An 18,920-nucleotide genomic window follows, 5' to 3' on the forward strand; every position below is an offset into this window, starting at 1 on the left:
GTTAACGCTTATTACTGCATTAACTCATATTCATGTACCCTTATTGTAAAGTGTTATCTGAAATGCATATTTGTGTCAGAAGTATTCCCAAATCTCCCAGAATCCCAGTGACTGGTTTCTTTTGCCTAAAAAGGAATTTAAAGACCTGGTCCAAACAATTTATAATAATGGCTACTTTATTTGCACTGTGGGGAATTTTCAGTTTTTGGTAGTCAATCTGTTCTTAATGCACCGGATGCTAACCTTTATTAGCTGAAGCTGAGCATCTTTGGTGGTGCGGTCGGATCGGCGGTGGCTGCGCAGATGCCCCTTGGTCTCCATGCTCTTCAGCCAGCTGTCAAGGCGCTGGAACTTCTGTTCCATCCGCCGGAGCTTGGCCAGAGCGCTGTTTAGCTTGGCCCGAGTGTCTGCCAGCCGGGCCTGGTACAGCCTCCACTCCTGCTGGACAATGTCCAGCGCCCGCTGCTCCATCTGGGGAAGCCCCCAAGGAGTGACCAGCTCCCGACTAACCAGCAACGTGTTGAGAAGAGCCTGGCCCTCCGTGCAGTGCAGCTGCAGTTCCTGTACAGATCATTCAGTTCAGCTTTCTTTATTTTTACTATCAACCCTCTGAAATGTGTAGAAACCTAAATTCCATAACACATAAAATACAGGTTAAGTGTCACTGATACAAATTCCTTGTTGCAACCACCAGCCTGATTACTGCATAGTATATCTGGAAAAACCAGGGTTACCACTCTCTTCAGGAAAATATTTTCCAGGACTTTTGCTTGGATATACAGGACAGGTGTTGCTGACAGAATGTCACATTATTCAGTATCAGTGGTAGTCTCAACAGTCTCTAAATAGACTGTGTCAATGAACATACCCCACCCTTCACAGACTGATGTCAACACAGAAACACATGGAGGCAAATATCACATCTCAGCTAAAAGTTACACTAAAACTATGCCATCTCCGTAGGTAAAAATATGATTATATCACCTGATTTGTCAATTTTCCATGACCTCAATCAATAACATTTCCAGGATGTTTGGTCAAGTTTATAATTTTCTGGCTGTTTTGCATGATTGATAAACCAGAGTATAAATGTCCAGGTTTTGGAAGATGAGTGTGAGCCCTAAAAAGAGGCTGCGTTGAGACCTGTAGCCTCTGAAGTGTCTCCTCCAGCGTGTCCACATCTCCCTCCAGCTGGGTGTAGCAGGTCAGCTTTTCCTGCTCCTGTTCCAGCCAGCCCTCGAAGGCGTGGAGGCCCCGCTGGTACTCCTGGTGGGCCTTCACCAGCTCCTCTGCTTTCCCCACTGCACTCTGGAGACAGAAACACAGCTTGAGCCATGAATCAAAGTAAAGTAGTCATTCAAGAAGTGACTATGAAGACAGTGCTGATTTCCCTGGCCTAAGCTCCAGAAGGCTGTGGACCAGCAGTAAAGTCTTTACTGAACCACTTCCTAAATCACATTTTTACAAATAAAATTATAGTACCCTTTACCCTATACTTAACCATTAACCTATACTTAACCATTACCTAACCTTTACCCTATACTTAATGTTTACCCTATACTTAACCACTACCTAACCTTTACCCTAAACTCAACCACTACCTAACCTTTACCCTATACTTAACCACTACCTAACCTTTACCCTAAACTCAACCACTAGCTAACCTTTACCCTATACTTAACCTCTACCTAACCTTTACCCTAAACTCAACCACTAGCTAACCTTTACCCTATACTTAACCTCTACCTAACCTTTACCCTAAACTCAACCATTAGCTAACCTTTACCCTATACTTAACCTCTACCTAACCTTTACCCTAAACTCAACCACTACCTAACCTTTACCCTAAACTCAACCACTACCTAACCTTTACCCTAAACTCAACCACTAGCTAACCTTTACCCTATACTTAACCTCTACCTAACCTTTACCCTAAACTCAACCACTACCTAACCTTTACCCTAAACTCAACCACTAGCTAACCTTTACCCTAAACTCAACCACTACCTAACCTTTACCCTAAACTCAACCACTAGCTAACCTTTACCCTATACTTAACCACTACCTAACCTTTACCCTAAACTCAACCACTACCTAACCTTTACCCTAAACTCAACCACTACCAAAACCTAAAGTTTTCCACTACCAGTGTGAGAAGATCAGGAATCAGGAACACTTTTTCAGAACCTCTTCAGACTTGCTTTCATCTGTGATATATGTGATTTATGATGTGTTTTTCTTGCCCTTTTGTGTATGTTTAAGTGGGAGAGTACTTCTGGCATCATGTACGGCTGCCGCTTCCCCCTCTCGTAGCCCCCCTTCCCAGCCGCCCCTGTATGTCTGTGTTATGTTTTATCTGTTGTCTTGTTTCACCCTATTTATTGTAATGCCACTTTGGGTGTTAGAAAAGCGCTACATAAGATTGATTTTTTAATTATTATTATTTGTTGTTTCAGTTCATGCACTTGCATACATGAAATGAAACGAAATGCTGTTTTCCCCAGCCCACAGCAGTACAACACAAAGACAAAAACACATCCAAAAACTACAAGAACACACATACCCAAACTAACACACATATCCAAACTAAACAAAAATCCCTGTCCAAGGGAACGAACGCCCGCCAGGATGACTGTCGGAACTGCCGGTCTGCATGGTGACGGGCCATCTGCATGGTCATGCAGATGGCAGAGCAAATTCATGTTTGCAGTAGCCTCACCCTGTAGCGTCCATGCAGTGTCATTGTCCATATCTGCTTCTAAGTTTGTCTCCGTTTGATGGCTGGAAGAGCTGGCGCTGGATCAGCTGGGAGAGCTTGGTCTGCTGTATCCTTTGGGCCCAGGGACCACAGCCCTGTCTGGAGCTGTGCCCGAAGAAGTAACACCGAGGGCGGTCTGACAGGATGTGGAAGCGGGGCAGGCTAAGCTAATTGCTAGCCCATGCAGACCGGCGGTTCCGATAACACCGAGGGCGGTCTGGCAGCTGCCTCAACTAGCCTTGACTGTGTTTTTAGTGTCGTGGTGTGGAGTATGGGGAGGTGTGTCGAAGGCTGGGAGAGCTGGCGTTGGATTGGCTGAGGGAGCCTGGTCTGCTGTATCCTTTGAGTCCAAGGAACACGGCCCTGACTGGAGCTGTGCCCGAAGAGGAAACACCGAGGGCGGTCTGGCAGGACGTGGAAGCGGGGTAGGCTAAGCTAACTGCTAGCCCATGCAGACCGGCAGTTCTGACAGTCTTCCTGGCTGGCGTTTGTTCTCCTGGACAGTGATTTATTTTTTGTTTAGTTTAGATATATGTGTTAGTTTGGATATGTATGTTAGTTTGGTCACATGGTTTCTGAAAGAATGTGTATGGAGACTTCATTGTTCTGATGAAATGTGGGGCTCCAACCTGGCAACGCAGTCTTTTTTTTCTATAATTCATTATAATTTATCATATTACCAATTTCTGATGCATTAATGAATGCATTATTAACCATTAATTCATTATTAACCACTTATAAACCCTTTATGACACAAGCGTTATTGTAAAGTGGTGTCAATTTTTTTCCTCTCGTGGCTAAAAAGGACTTTATAAATTGTTGTTGGCAAGCATCCTGAGAACAATGTTTGCTATAATTACAACAAAGGTAGGATATTGATTCTGACTGAGGTCTACGTCAGTGAGAGGCTTTGCTGGCTCTTTTGCTGCGGTATGGACAGATACTGCATGGTATATCGCATATGGACAGATAGATTTATTATTATTATTATTATACCATGGTGTTGTCCTTGACAGCATTGTAGCGTTCCTGTAGTTCTTGGAGCTCCAGCTGAGTAACATAGTGTTCGGCCATGTTGGCACTTTTGGTGACGATAGTGTCCAGTAATGTGCTGTGACTCAGCACCTCCTCATACAGCAACTGAAACAAAGACACAACAGATAGGAAGGGGAGGTTAAGTCTTCCATTAACTCCAGTCATGTTACACAAGTCTACAAAAATCCCCATGAGACTTTGCCAACTATCTTACCTCTCATTCAAATAGATTGCTTGGCTATTGAAATCCAAGCAGGGTATTTGTATTCTAAAATGTTGTACACCTGTGAGCTGCGGTGCAGAACAGTCCCACATGTTAAAGTGATCCAGCCACTTTGGCATTCAAAGTATTAATTATCTACTATTAATTTCATCATATGATTGAATTAGTTTCAAGAACCCAGCCACCGAGGATGCACAAGCCAGTGCATTCTTAGTGCCGGTCCCAAGCCCGGATAAATGAGGAGGGTTGCGTCAGGAAGGGCATCCGGTGTAAAATCTTTGCCAAATCAAATATGGGATCATAAATAAGATTTCCATACTGGATTGGTTGAGGCCCGGTTTACCAACGACCATCATCACTACTGTTGGCCAGCAGGGTGCCGGTGGAAACTATGCTACTATTGGGTGAAAGAGAAGGAGAGGGGGAAGGCATGTCCAGAGGCAGCAGGAGAGGAGGAAGGGTAGGAGTGTGGAGGTGAGACTCAGAACTTTGAATGTTGGCACTATGACTGGTAAAGGGAGAGAGCTGGCTGATATGATGGAGAAAAGAAAGGTAGGTATACTGTGTGTGCAAGAGACCAGGTGGAAGGGGAGTAAGGCCAGGAGCATCGGAGGAGGGTTCAAACTCTTCTACCATGGTGTGAATGGGAGGAGTAATGGGGTAGGGGTCATTCTGAAGGAAGAGTATGTCAAGAGTGTGCTGGAGGTGAAGAGAGTGTCAGACAGAGTGATGAGTATGAAGCTGGAAATCGAAGGTGTATTGCTGAATGTTATCAGTACATATGCCCCACAAGTTGAGTGTGAGATGGAAGAGAAAGAAGAATTCTGGAGTGAGTTGGATGAAGTGGTGGAGAGGGTACCCAAGGAGGAGAGAGTGGTGATTGGAGCGGACTTCAATGGACATGTTGGTGAAGGGAACAGGGGTGATGAGGAGGTGATGGGTAGGTATGGAGTCAAGGAGAGAAATGTGGAAGGACAGATGGTGGTGGATTTTGTGAAAAGGATGAAAATGGCTGTGGTGAATACATATTTCAAGAAGAGGGAGGAACACAGGGTGACGTACAAGAGTGGAGGAAAGCGCACACAGGTGGACTATATCTTATGCAGGATATGCAATCTAAAAAGGATTGGAGACCGCAAGGCGGTGACAGGGGAGAACGTAGCTAGGCAGCATCGGATGGTGGTCTGTAGGATCATGTTGGAGACAGAGAAGAGGAAGAGAGTGAAGGCAGAGCCAAGGATCAAATGATGGAAGTTGAAGAAGGAAGACTGTTGTGGGCAGCTCAGGTAGGAGTTAAGACAGGCACTGAGTGGTAGTAAGTTAATTTTGTGACTCATCTTTCAACTGATGAAAATCACTCTTTGAAAATGCTATTAAATATGTCTCTTATCATCAAATTTAATTTAAAGGTTGAACTCATTCTACTGGTGAACGTATTATAAGTCAGTGGATATGAAGTGCAGTTTTAATGGAAATATACACTACCGTTCAAAAGTTTGGGATCACCCAAACAATTTCGTGTTTTCCATGAAAAGTCACACTTATTCACCACCATATGTTGTGAAATGAATAGAAAATAGAGTCAAGACATTGACAAGGTTAGAAATAATGATTTGTATTTGAAATAAGATTTTTTTTACATCAAACTTTGCTTTCGTCAAAGAATCCTCCATTTGCAGCAATTACAGCATTGCAGACCTTTGGCATTCTAGCTGTTAATTTGTTGAGGTAATCTGGAGAAATTGCACCCCACACTTCCAGAAGCAGCTCCCACAAGTTGGATTGGTTGGATGGGCACTTCTTTGAGCAGATTGAGTTTCTGGAGAATCACATTTGTGGGGTCAATTAAACGCTCAAAATGGCCAGAAAAAGAGAACTTTCATCTGAAACTCGACAGTCTATTCTTGTTCTTAGAAATGAAGGCTATTCCATGCGAGAAATTGCTAAGAAATTGAAGATTTCCTACACCGGTGTGTACTACTCCCTTCAGAGGACAGCACAAACAGGCTCTAACAGGTACTATTTAATGAAGATGCCAGTTGGGGACCTGTGAGGCCTCTGTTTCTCAAACTAGAGACTCTAATGTACTTATCTTCTTGCTCAGTTGTGCAACGCGGCCTCCCACTTCTTTTTCTACTCTGGTTAGAGCCTGTTTGTGCTGTCCTCTGAAGGGAGTAGTACACACCGGTGTAGGAAATCTTCAATTTCTTAGCAATTTCTCGCATGGAATAGCCTTCATTTCTAAGAACAAGAATAGACTGTCGAGTTTCAGATGAAAGTTCTCTTTTTCTGGCCATTTTGAGCGTTTAATTGACCCCACAAATGTGATGCTCCAGAAACTCAATCTGCTCAAAGAAGTGCCCATCCAACCAATCCAACTTGTGGGAGCTGCTTCTGGAAGCGTGGGGTGCAATTTCTCCAGATTACCTCAACAAATTAACAGCTAGAATGCCAAAGGTCTGCAATGCTGTAATTGCTGCAAATGGAGGATTCTTTGACGAAAGCAAAGTTTGATGTAAAAAAAATCTTATTTCAAATACAAATCATTATTTCTAACCTTGTTAATGTCTTGACTCTATTTTCTATTCATTTCACAACATATGGTGGTGAATAAGTGTGACTTTTCATGGAAAACACAAAATTGTTTGGGTGATCCCAAACTTTTGAACGGTAGTGTACATCATGAATATCAGGCAAGTCTTACACTTTATATCAGTTGTGTTGACTCATGATTATAGCTAAATCAAGAGATGAATTTAAGAAAATACATTTGTAATAAAACTGACTATCAAATGTGTAAATGATACTTACTTAGAGTCTATTTAATTAACTGTCTCTAAATATTTCTTAAATTCATCTGCTGATATTTGAAAACCAATCCCTGAACTGGGCCAGAAACATAATGGCAAACGGCAGATTTCACAGCTTTGAACAAAGCAAATTGTAACTTGAAATGCAATCAACTTTTTTCACATTTTGGCTTAGGCCCTTCAACTACCAAGACTGATTCTTCTGTAGGTCTGTATATTTCTGTAGGTCTGGATAATTTTGTAGGTCTGGATAATTTTTTCGGTTTGGATAGCTTTGTAATTTTGTAGATTTGGATAGTTTTTTAGGTCTGGATAGTTTTGTAATTTTGTAGATTTGGATAGTTTTTTTAGGTCTGGATAGTTTTGTATGTTTAGATAGTTTTGTAGGTTTGGATAAATTTTTAGGTTTGGATAGTTTTGTAGGTCTGGATAGTTCTGTTGTTTTGGATAGTTTTGTAGGTCTGGATAGTTTTGTAGGTCTGGATAGTTTTGTAGGTCTGGATAATTTTGTAGGTCTGGATCGTTTTGGAGGTCTGGATAGTTTTGTAGGTTTGGATAGCTTTTTTAGGTTTGGATAGTTTTGTAGGTCTGGATAGTTCTGTTGTTTTGGATAGTTTTGTAGGTCTGGATAATTTTGTAGGTCTGGATAGTTTTGTAGGTTTGGGTAGTTTTGCAGGTCTGGGCAGTTTTGTAGATCTGTATAGTTTTGTAGGTCTGGATAGTTCAGTAGGTTTGGATAGTTTTGTAGGTCTGGATAATTCTGTAGGTCTGGATCGTTTTGGAGGTCTGGATAGTTTGTAGGTCTGTATAGTTTTGTAGGTCTGGATAGTTCTGTTGTTTTGGATAGTTTTGTAGGTCTGGATAGTTCAGTAGGTCTGGATAGTTCAGTAGGTTTGGATAGTTTTGTAGGTTTGGATAGTTTTGTAGGTCTGGATGGTTTTGTAGTTTTGTTGGTGTGACAGAGGAAGACGCAGAAGACAGGAAGAGATGGAAACGGATGATCCGCTGTGGCGATCCCTAATGGGAGCAGCCGAAAGTAGCAGTAGTAGTAGTAGTAGGATAGTTTTGGTTAGTTTTGTAGGTCTGGATAGTTTTGCAGGTTTAGATAGTTTTGCAGGTTTAGATAGTTTTGCAGGTCTGGATAGTTTTGTAGGTTTGGATAGTTTTGGAGGTTTGTAGGTTTGGATAGTTTTTTAGGTTTGGATAGTTTTGTAGGTCTGGATAGTTTTGGAGGTTTAGATAGTTCTGTCGGTCTGGGTAGTTTTGTAGGTCTGGATAGTTTTGCAGGTCTGGATAGTTTTGCAGGTCTGGATAGTTTTGTAGGTTTGGATAGTTTTGTAGGTTTGGATAGTTTTGGAGGTTTGTAGGTCTGGATAGTTTTGTAGGTCTGGATAGTTTTGTAGGTTTGGATAGTTTTGGAGGTTTGTAGGTCTGGATAGTTTTGCAGGTCTGGATAGTTTTGGAGGTTTGTAGGTCTGGATAGTTTTGTAGGTTTGGATAGTTTTGCAGGTCTGGATAATTTTGTATTGGATAGTTTTGTAGGTCTGGATAGTTTTGTAGGTTTGGAACGTTTTGGAGGTTTGTAGGTTTGGATAGTTTTGGAGGTTTAGATAGTTCTGTCGGTCTGGGTAGTTTTGTAGGTCTAGATAGTTTTGTAGGTTTGTATAATTTTGTAGGTCTGGACAGTTCTGTCAGTTTGGTTAGTTTTGTAGGTCTGGATAGTTCTGTAGGTCTGGATAGTTTTGTAGGTCTGGATGGTTTTGCAGGTTTGGATAGTTTTGTAGGTCTGGATAGTTTTGTAGGTTTGGATAGTTTTTTAGGTTTGGATAGTTTTGGAGGTTTGTAGGTTTGGATAGTTTTGTAGGTCTGGATAGTTTTGGAGGTTTAGATAGTTCTGTCGGTCTGGGTAGTTTTGTAGGTCTAGATAGTTTTGTAGGTTTGTATAATTTTGTAGGTCTGGACAGTTCTGTCAGTTTGGTTAGTTTTGTAGGTCTGGATAGTTCTGTAGGTCTGGATAGTTTTGTATTGGATAGTTTTGTAGGTCTGGATGGTTTTGCAGGCTTGGATAGTTTTGTAGGTCTGGATAGTTTTGTAGGTTTGGATAGTTTTTTAGGTTTGGATAGTTTTGGAGGTTTGTAGGTTTGGATAGTTTTGTAGGTCTGGATAGTTTTGGAGGTTTAGATAGTTCTGTCGGTCTGGGTAGCTTTGTAGGTCTAGATAGTTTTGTAGGTTTGTATAATTTTGTAGGTCTGGACAGTTCTGTCAGTTTGGTTAGTTTTGTAGGGCTGGATAGTTCTGTAGGTCTGGATAGTTCTGTAGGTCTGGATAGTTTTGTATTGGATAGTTTTGTAGGTCTGGATATTTTTGTAGGTCTGGACATTTAGCAGAGTTTTTGCTTACACTTCTGGTAAACTCACTGCCAGTTGTTTGGATAAGAACGGCAACTAAATTCCATCAATGTTTTTTGTCAAAGTATCCCATGTAAAAATATCTACACAGGGCTCCCTCTCTTTTTAGGCAATCATTTTCCAGGACTTTTCCAGGACTCCATCTTGGATATGTCTATGCCAGGCATTGCTGACAGAAGGTCATATTATTCAGTAACAATCAGTGGAAGTCTCAACGGTCTCTAAATGGATTGTGTGACTGAACATACCGACCACACTTCACACACTGATGTCACACCCCAACACAGACACATACACGATCTAAGTAAAAAGTATGTAAAAATTGTATAAAATAAAGAAACTATTTCATAATATACTATGTTAACAATTTTTCATGACCTCAATAACATTTGCCGGATATTTAATCAATTTTAGCATTTTCTAGGTTTTTACAAGACTGGACAACTGGCCTCTACTCTTACAGGTTTTCCAGGACACGTGGGAATGTTGTGTCTAGTGTGTGAGTGAGGGACCATGCAGGAGGACGGCAGTACCTTGGCTTTGCCCAGGTTGGCAGTTTTGTCTCTCATCTCGGAGCACTGCTTCTCTGTTGGGTCCAGGTTCTCCTCCACATGCTCCAACCACGCCACAAACTGATGCATGTCCTCCTGGTAGCTCGTCCACTGAGAGAGAGAGCCCTCCAAATGGCTGTGGATGAGCAAAACAACCACCAGTTAGAAGAACATGAGGAAGACAGCCACTTCAGCACATATAACAGCAGGATCAGTTGTTGCATCAGATGCATCCTGTTCTGTTTTAGCCACAGCAGAAAGCTACAGAATTTAAAAAGGGAATCGCAGGTTTGTTGAAGTTTTCATATTTTTAACTTCTACCACTTGCTGCTTTGGTGGAAACGTGTGGACTTGAAGCGTTGTTTGGATCAGTGTGAACTCAAGTCAAATCGGATTTTTTTTGTTTAGCCCCAAATTATAACTTAGTCCAGAGGGCTTTACCATCACAAGTATATCCCGCAAAATATACGACACCCGGGGGGACTGTTGAACACAATGGGGTGAGGACACATTTCCCAAAGGTGCGCCAAGTAGTGGCAAAGGATACTTAATTCAAATCACAGTTTTACCTTTAATTTATGGAAATACTACCTTAAAAGTATATTATTAGTATCTGCCGATCCCCGTTGCTCTTTCAAATGACAACTAATGGCTGTAAACTACTGCTGAGTGACTGCCGAAGCAGGCCACAGATGACGCCTTGGACTTTCTTGAGCCAGCTAACGTCAGCCGGTGTTGACGGGAGCTGCGAACGCAATTAACCTTCACGACTACACTTTCTATCACATCGGGATTTGTTTTGCTTGCGGAGGAGCTTATGTCATGTTCCCCTCCAAAACGAAGAAAGAAGAGTAAACGTCCCGGACAGAAACTTGGACTGACCTTTTGCACTGGATGGAAGCAGAGAGCAGGGTGTCCCAGGAGTCCTTCAGTTCCTGGATGTGCTTGCGGACAGAAGGAACGCCTTCAGCTGAGGTGTTCCTCTGCACCGACTCTCCTCTGGTGATCACCATCTTCAGCTGGATCTCCTTCTCCTGACGGGCTGTCAGCAGGGCCTGGTACCATGTTCATCCACACAAACCACACATCAGCATTTTGCAGGTTTTCAAATCTCTAATTGGTAAACATTTACAGACGATATCTTGTACCTCCAGTTTGATCATTCTGCTGTCCAGAATGTTTTTGTCAGCAGAAGGGGTGCAGTAGGTCTGCAGCATGTGGCTGGTGTCAGCAACCCAGTTCTGCAGCTCCTTCAACCCCTGGGAGAACATCTGGTGCTCTGTCACCATCCGATCAATTCGCGAAGCCTTCTCCTGCAGAACCACAACCCCGGGGCACCATCCATTAAACTGCTGTTGAACGACTCAGCAAAGACTTTTATGGTCCTGTTTACACTTGGACTTTTTTATCCGCATTCATTTCATCCACACTGTGTTTATTTACACTTGTTATCAGAAATGCTTCTCTGGTAGATAGATGGAAATCTCCTCTCTCTGGATGTAGCCTCTACTTTGTACCCATCGGGAAGGAATAGAAGGAACATATATGTGGCTTGAGGAATCAGATCCATATACTCTGAGCCGACCTGCAGCCACAATTCATTTCAAACTACTTTCCCAGGTGCCTTAAGCAAATTGATTGCCCTTCATCACCAGTGCATGTCGAATGCCTTTGCATTAGGATTTTTATATGGAAAAGGATGACTAAAGTATGATCCAATCATTTAGGCTGGATTTAATTGCCTGATGTAAATTGACTCTTTGACTGCATTCTGAGGGACACTTGCAGAGTCCTCGAACTTTATTTTAGTATGGAAGATATTCTGTGTAAAAAGAAATATTTAACAGGGTGGAAGACAGCATTTAACGGCGGAATACTCTATAAGCTTAACTGTAATTCAGTCTAGTGTCTCTGTCTCCTCACAAGCTCACCCCATCCCACCCATCCAGCGGGCAGACAAACTGGCAGGAAGGCAGATGTTACTAGTTACCGTACCTTGGTCAGGTTGGTTAGAGATAGGAACTGAGCGCAGAGCTGCGAGACGCGGTGCACAAAGCCCTTTCCGGCCTCATGTTCATCCCACAGCCGCTGGGCCTTCTCTTTTAGCCTGCCCAGCTGAGCCTCCTGGGAGGCTAACTCCTCTAGCGCAGACTGAAAGAGCACAGCAGGGTTATCCAAGACGCATGCAGGCCCACACAGACGCATAAAGGACAGTTAACAAAGTCAGACATTAGCAGGTTAGTGTGAGGTATTTGGTCACTGTTATGGTCTGAGAAGCAGATGTCATGATGACATGCAAACAAGGCTTTTGGAAAAAGCAGACAAAAGCTTATCAACATTGGTTAGAGTCTGAAAATACTTTATCTCTAAATAAGGCATTATCTTAATCAATACACCTTACATAGAAGACAAATGAGAGCAGCAGAGATGAGCAGCAAAACAGTAGCAATGGTGAGAAGGCCCCAGTCACAGCAGAAATTGGCAGAGTGAAATTCATTTGTGCGTCCTTGCAACACCAGAAGTTTGGTCATCAAAAACACGAAACACAATTAAATGAGTGAAACATAGCTACGCCATCTTCTTCTGCTTCGCCACTGACTTAAAGCCCTGCCGCACATCTTTTATGTAGGAAAGTACAAGTACATTCTGTCAGAGCACAATTTTATCAAACCGCGTGACGTGACCAAGCTAAAATGTTAGCTTTGTCTTTGTCTAGCAACTGCCCCATCAACGGTCAAAACAGTTTTGCTATTGGTCAACGGTGTGAATTCATGTGTCAAAGTCCACCAAAGCTGAACTTGACATGAAGGGCTCAAGCCAAGACTACCAGAAGTAAATCCACCGACTAAGATGATTCCATTCAGGCGTCTGGGTGACGTAGCGGTCTATTCCGTTGCCTACCAACAAGGGGATCGCTGCTTCAAACCCCCATGTTACCTCCGGCTTGGTCGGGCGTCCCTACAGACATAATTAGCCGTGTCTGCGGGTAGCAAGCCGGATGGAGGTATGTGTCCTGGTCACTGCACTAGCGCCTCCTCTGGTTGGTCGGGGCGCCTGCTCGGGGGCGAGGGGGAACTGGGGGGAATAGCGTGATCCTCCCACACACTACGTCCCCCTGGTGAAACTCCTCACTGTCAGGTGAAAAGAAGCGGCTGGTGACTCCACATGTATCAGAGGAGGCATGTGGTAGTCTGCAGCCCTCCCCGGGTCAGCAGAGGGGGTGGAGCAGAGACCGGGACGGCTCGGAAGAGTGGGGTAATTAGCCAGATACAATTGGGGAGAAAAAGGGGGGGAAATCCAAAACAGATGATTCCATGCAAATGAACTGATTTCGTTGGGGAATAGTGTCATAAACACTTGCATGACTGGAGCCTGAGGCTGGCTTTACACGGTGAAACTTTCAGGCATGATGGAAAGCCCTCTGCAACGTACTTGAAACTTGTCTGACACTCAGCCACAACAGTTTCAAAACTCAGCTTTTGACACTAGTTTCAAGCAACAGCCAAACAAAATGCTGATAACGTGTCAGGTGATGATGTCAAATTACTGTTAATGTTTCAAATGATTTCAACTAACTGACTGATTTCAACTCAACAATGTGGCTCATCACCCAAATGAACAAAATAATAAAACAGAAGATAGTCTCTTGGACACTCCAGAAGATTATCCTCATAGACGTTTTATGTCGTACTTTTCCTCCAGCATATCAATAAGCTGGAGGATAATCTGGGACGCCCTGGGGGGGGGGGCAAGGGTTATTAGTATCTGGGGTTATTTACATCACCCTGGGCAAGGATTTTCACTCTCATGGACGCCCGGGATGCCTTCCTTCAATGCAAGCTTAATGAGCCCAGCAGCTACCTGACCACTTTTTGGATGCCTGGGGTCAAAAACGCTGGTTGAAGCTTCTCTTTGGTGTGTCTGTGGCCCCAGAAGTGTACCAATGGAAACAGCACGAGCTGCTGGTTGGGCTTAGTGGGGTGGAGCCCATAGCTGACAACATTCTCGTCATAGGCTGTGGCGAAGCAGATGAAGAGGCAGACTGAGTCCATGATACCAAGCTGCTGGCTCTAATGGACCGATGTACGCAGGTCAAGCTGCGACTTAGCTTAAAAAAGCTCCAATTCAAGGTGCCAGAGGTCCGCTTCCATGGGCACACCCTGTCTGCCATGGGCTTGAAGGCAGATCCAGAGAAGGTGAAAGCGCTTGTAGAAATGCCACCCCCATAAGATGTGAAGGCTGTGCAGTAGTTTGTTGTCGTCTCAGCTGAGAGGTCTGGAAGAAGGTCAATTTCCCAGAAATCAGAGCAATGGTCTACTAACAGGAGGAAATCTTTGCCACCATGCTGGAAGAGGTCTAGGATTGCAATCTGCCAGGGGCTTGTTGGCAGCTCGTGTGACATCATTGTCTCCCTCTGCTGCTCAGTGACATATTCGTTGCAGAGAGTACATTTGTCTACAAAGTCCTTGATTTCACCCCGCATCCCCAGCCAGTACAGTGTGTCGCGTGCTTGACTGTAACAGGCCTCAGCCCCTGTGTGACTAGACTGCACTCGTGCCAACATTTCGGGGTGGAGTGATCTGAGAATGATGATACCGATGGCTCTCTTCCTATTCTCTGGGACAGCCATTATGAAACAAAGTAGCCAGCCAGTGCTAGAAGTAAAAGTGATACAACATGTCTGAATTGATATTATCCACTGAGAAAAACGATTCGAAATACGATACAAAGATGCAAATGTAGTTACAATGGCACTTCCCACTTGATATAATCTAGCGAGAAAATAATACGATAGATGAAAAATTACCAATCTAGCTAACTGAATTTAGTGAAATAAACTATTAAATCATGTTGCGCAAGTGATTATTTTTGAATTGCTTTGTGTAACTGTCAAGTTGCATGGAAATTGTTTCATGCAATTTGCAACCTACAACTAGTTGTGGGAAAGTTTCACTGTGTAAAGCAAGCCTAAGCCATGAGTAGCTAGCTGAAGCACTCGCAACACTTTGCTGACTGATCCTACACTGTACTGATTCTCTAGAGCAGATCTGCAATGAAGAGCTTCAGTGAAAGGTGGTCCTGGAGGGACGGGTGGAACTAAGTGGGGGGATTTGCTGTGATGATGTTATTCAGTCTCTATGGAGACATGGGGTGGGGCAGCAGTAGTGGTGATGGTAGGAAATATACTGGGTGGGGGGCAGTAGCGGTGGTGGTAGGGTGTTGCATATGGAGACACCAGTCTGACGGTAACAATACCTGTAGCCTATGTAGCTCCTGCTTCTTGGCTGCGAGATCGTGGAGGCGCGTGCTGCTCTCCTGCACGGCCAGCTCTGTGGAGTGAAGCCAGTCCTGAAGAGGCTCTGCGCTCGCTTCAAAGTCTTTCATCTGGGTCAGAAGATTCTGGAAAAACATACAGGAGGGAAGTTTTAAAAAGTCATGAAATGCTGAGTCACATAAAAAAGCAGAAAACTAGTGTTGCACCGACCTCAACAGGTTGAACATTTCAACATCCAAATCATGATGCCACTGTATCTTTGTTATTGATGCCGTAGCCCTCTAGAGTTCAGTGCAACCCTGGCTTTTTGCCGGGACTACATGTTTCACTACTCTTTAAAGGTGGTGCTATATACCACATTCAGCGCCAGTGTCTCAGCCCAAAACAAAACAAACCTCCCCCCTCCCTTCATGTTCTTGGCTATTATTTTGTTGGTTGGAATATTGATTTTTACAGTAGGTATAGAGTTATTTTATTAACATTAGTAACGTATTCTGCTTGTTAGGGAGCCAAATGACCTCAATCCATGTAATTACATAATTATTAGCTTGCTAGCTATCCTGCTAACGGCAGAATGAGCAAGACGGTCATTATGGCTGTTTTGGATTTTCAAAGTTTAATAACTTTGTGGTGTGTGTGTGTGTGTGTGTGTGGGGGGGGGGGGTTGGAGATACAGACCTGCTGCTCCCTGAATTCTCCTTAAGTTGCAAATCTGCATTAAAATTAGTTTAAGATCAATTGCATAAAAAAAGTTACGCAGATCTACCTAAAACGACTGTGGGCGGTCAAAATGACTGTCTCGTAATGTCTGCGTGATGGTGTGCGTCATGTCAGTATTTGTGACGTGTGTTGTCGCATCATCTCCTGTGTGAAGCTCGTTGCTGTGTCCTAGAAACACACTAGCGCCCTCTAGTGCAGACAAACAGTCTGGACTTGATGTGTGATGATGTCCAGTATTTACAGGCGTTGGACAGCGGCCATTTTAACTTGTTTAAAAACAGTATTAAAGTTGTTCAAATGGTAATTTGGGTGTCAGTAGTTTCATAATAGACACACTAACACATGGAATGCATTAATATCTCAGCTGGGTATTTATCTTGACACATATATATAGAGTTTAAACACTGGCCGTCATGTTGACCGCCCACGGTGGTTTTGGGTAGGACTGAAGTCCTGCTCGTTCTAGGGATGGCTGTGATTAGGCCAGATAAGACAAGACAAGCTAAATCTAAGACAACATCTAACATTCCTTATTCTTTACTTTTCATTTTCTTTTATAACAGTTGATGGACACACCACTGAATGTAACAACTGGAATATTTGAGACAAAAACCAAAACAAAATGGTGTATAAAATAAAAGAGCAATGCCAAAGCTGCTTGCCTGTAGACTCGTCTCTCTGCTGTGCAGGTTTGACATCAGGTTTTTCCAGTCCTCTCTGGCACTATACATCTTAGCACCAATAGCGTCGGCTCTGTCTTTGGCGGCGACGCTGGCGACCAGCTCGCTACTCGCCACCACAGCACCGAGCTTGGATTGGCCCTGCTCCCTGTCATTCAGGAACTCCTGGGGCAGAGAGGGCGAGGCCGGAGAGGGGACGGGATTAGTTGAGCAGTGAAGTCAAGTCAATTTTATTTGCATAGCCCAATTTTTTCTTCATTTTTTAGCTTCAGAATGCTTGGAGGGTCACAACCCTTTTCCCTTCTTCCATCCATCCATTATCCAAACCGCTTATCCCAATCAGGATTGCAGGGATGCTGGAGCCTATCCCAGCAGTCATTGGGCGGCAGGCGGGGAGACACCCTGGACAGGCCGCCAGGCCATCACAGGGCTCCCAGAATCATTATGGAGCTTTATAATACACAATATGCAAGCAGCAGAATGGTGCAGCTGTGCGTTTGCCTCTGGCATTGTGTTGACTACGACAACATGCCTTTCAGTGGATGAATATACCTAAACCGCCCTTCAGTGTACATTCTGGTTGCATTCAATTTTAGTTTTCCCCTTCCAGCTGCAACCTCTAACCCTGGCAGTGTTTGCTTTGCCCGAGCGATACTGATCGGACAAGGTGTGACGTTTATTGGTCGGTGTTGTACCTGGATCTTCTGCAGACTCGCTGAGGTCTCGCTGATGTTCTGCGGCACATCGAAACATTTGGCCGTGTTGATTTTGGCGTTGACCAGCCACTGCTGGAATTCTCGGAAGGCTGAGCGGAAGCCCTGCTCCAACAGCTTCTCTTTACTCTGGCACTCCCTGTTGGCCTGGAGGCTCAAACTATCGATAAGACAAGAGGAAATACAGAGATGTTCCTCTATCTCTTTATGATCATGTCACCCATCTGTCTTCACAGTATCACCTGAGGGACATTTCTTTCTGTCTTTCTGCCTGTGTTCTCACATTACTGTTCTCTTTCCACTCCGCTGAACTTCATGGTGCATGGATGGTACAGTTCCTGCACCAACGTGTAGAAAACACAGCTAATCCACCTGTTTCTTCATCTGTCAGCTGTGTAACCAATGAATACTCGAGATAACAAACAAGTGCTGAATCTGGGGTGACAAGACCTTTTTCCTTTCCACCTCAAAAACCCACGCGCTCAAAGACCCGTCTGTTCTAGTCTTCATTTAACCTTTCACTTTCCTCCTCTTTCCACTATTCCAGGGTTTGTTCCTGTGTAAAGTCCATCTGTTGATGGTATCCTATGCTCACGTACTTCATGTTGCTTTAATAATTGATTGGATTTTTTTTACTGATCTCTATGTACGTTTTAAATCTTATGTAAAGTGCCTTTTAGTACTATAAAAAGCGCCATACAAATGAAATATTTGTATTGTATATAAGTATTTGTAAAATGAATAATCATATTACAAGTTATTGTAATATGCTTATTAATTTTCATTGGGTCCATAACCTGGAAGTTGTTCTTTTGAGCCTCGTACTCCTTGAAGTTGGCCGTTTGTAATGTCGGGTGACATCTTGAACTATTCAGTCTACTGCCTCTGCTGTCTTGTTTCACTCAGGAGTTCTGGATAAGGGCATCAGTTGGGTTGTCTAAAAGACCAACGTGCCAGAAATGGAGGAGGAGTCCGGCCGGAGCTTCCATGTACCTCACCTGTTGTACTCCTTGATAAGAGAGGAGACCCTGTCAGACTGGTGCCCCAGGTCTCTGGAGAAGCGACACAGTTCATTCAGCTGCATCTTCAGGCTGTCAAACAGCGGCTCGGCTTTCACCAAACCCTCCACAACGTCCTGAACACACATAACAACGCTACTTTCAATTATAAGGTTGGTTTTTTCCTTTGGATTGTCCCCCTTTTTCTCCCCAATTGTACTTGGCCTTTTACCCCACTCTTCCAAGCCGTCCCGGTCTCTGCTCCACCCCCTCTGCCGATCTGTAGAGGGCTGCAGACTACCACATGCCTCCTCCCATACATGTGGAGTCACCAGCCACTTCTTTTCACCTGACAGTGGGGAGTTTCACCCTGAGCAGGTGCCCCGATCAACCAGAGGAGGCGCTAGTGCAATGACCAGGATACCTACCCAGACCCGGCTTCCCACCTGCAGACACGGCCAATTGTGTCTGCAGGGATGCCCGACCAAGCCGGAGGGAATAGGGGGATTCGAACCGGTGATCCCCATGTTGGTAGGCAACGGAAGAGACCATGATGCTACCCGGACGCTCCAAGCAAAACCCTTCCCACACTCATCATAACATTTATCACCAACATAGTGTGCAGTGTTTGCACGATGACATGCCCAGCATCGTGGTGACATCATCCACAGACGTGAACAGCATATATGAACATTGGGGAGGTAAAAATGAACAGAGAGCAATAAAGAACAACAGAACAAGGAGAGAAA

General features: G+C 43.9%; 1 protein-coding gene across 2 annotated transcripts in view; it reads right to left on the minus strand.

Moving 5' to 3' along the window:
* The window catches only part of syne1b (spectrin repeat containing, nuclear envelope 1b), a 394,236-nt gene that overhangs the window by 245,466 nt on the left and 129,850 nt on the right, over window positions 1–18,920 (minus strand). For both annotated transcript variants that reach the window (XM_056296155.1, XM_056296154.1), the window contains 11 exons: window positions 18,172–18,308; window positions 17,156–17,333; window positions 16,443–16,625; window positions 15,042–15,185; window positions 11,781–11,936; window positions 10,934–11,098; window positions 10,668–10,840; window positions 9,768–9,921; window positions 3,755–3,898; window positions 1,144–1,308; window positions 244–561 (listed from right to left, as the gene is read on the minus strand). In XM_056296155.1, the coding sequence (XP_056152130.1) occupies window positions 244–561; window positions 1,144–1,308; window positions 3,755–3,898; window positions 9,768–9,921; window positions 10,668–10,840; window positions 10,934–11,098; window positions 11,781–11,936; window positions 15,042–15,185; window positions 16,443–16,625; window positions 17,156–17,333; window positions 18,172–18,308 (1,917 nt within the window). The remainder of the gene's footprint in view (window positions 1–243; window positions 562–1,143; window positions 1,309–3,754; window positions 3,899–9,767; window positions 9,922–10,667; window positions 10,841–10,933; window positions 11,099–11,780; window positions 11,937–15,041; window positions 15,186–16,442; window positions 16,626–17,155; window positions 17,334–18,171; window positions 18,309–18,920) is intronic.

Source organism: Lampris incognitus, chromosome 16 (assembly GCF_029633865.1).
Source record: "Lampris incognitus isolate fLamInc1 chromosome 16, fLamInc1.hap2, whole genome shotgun sequence".
In the NCBI taxonomy this organism is placed as follows: Eukaryota; Metazoa; Chordata; class Actinopteri; order Lampriformes; family Lampridae; genus Lampris; species Lampris incognitus.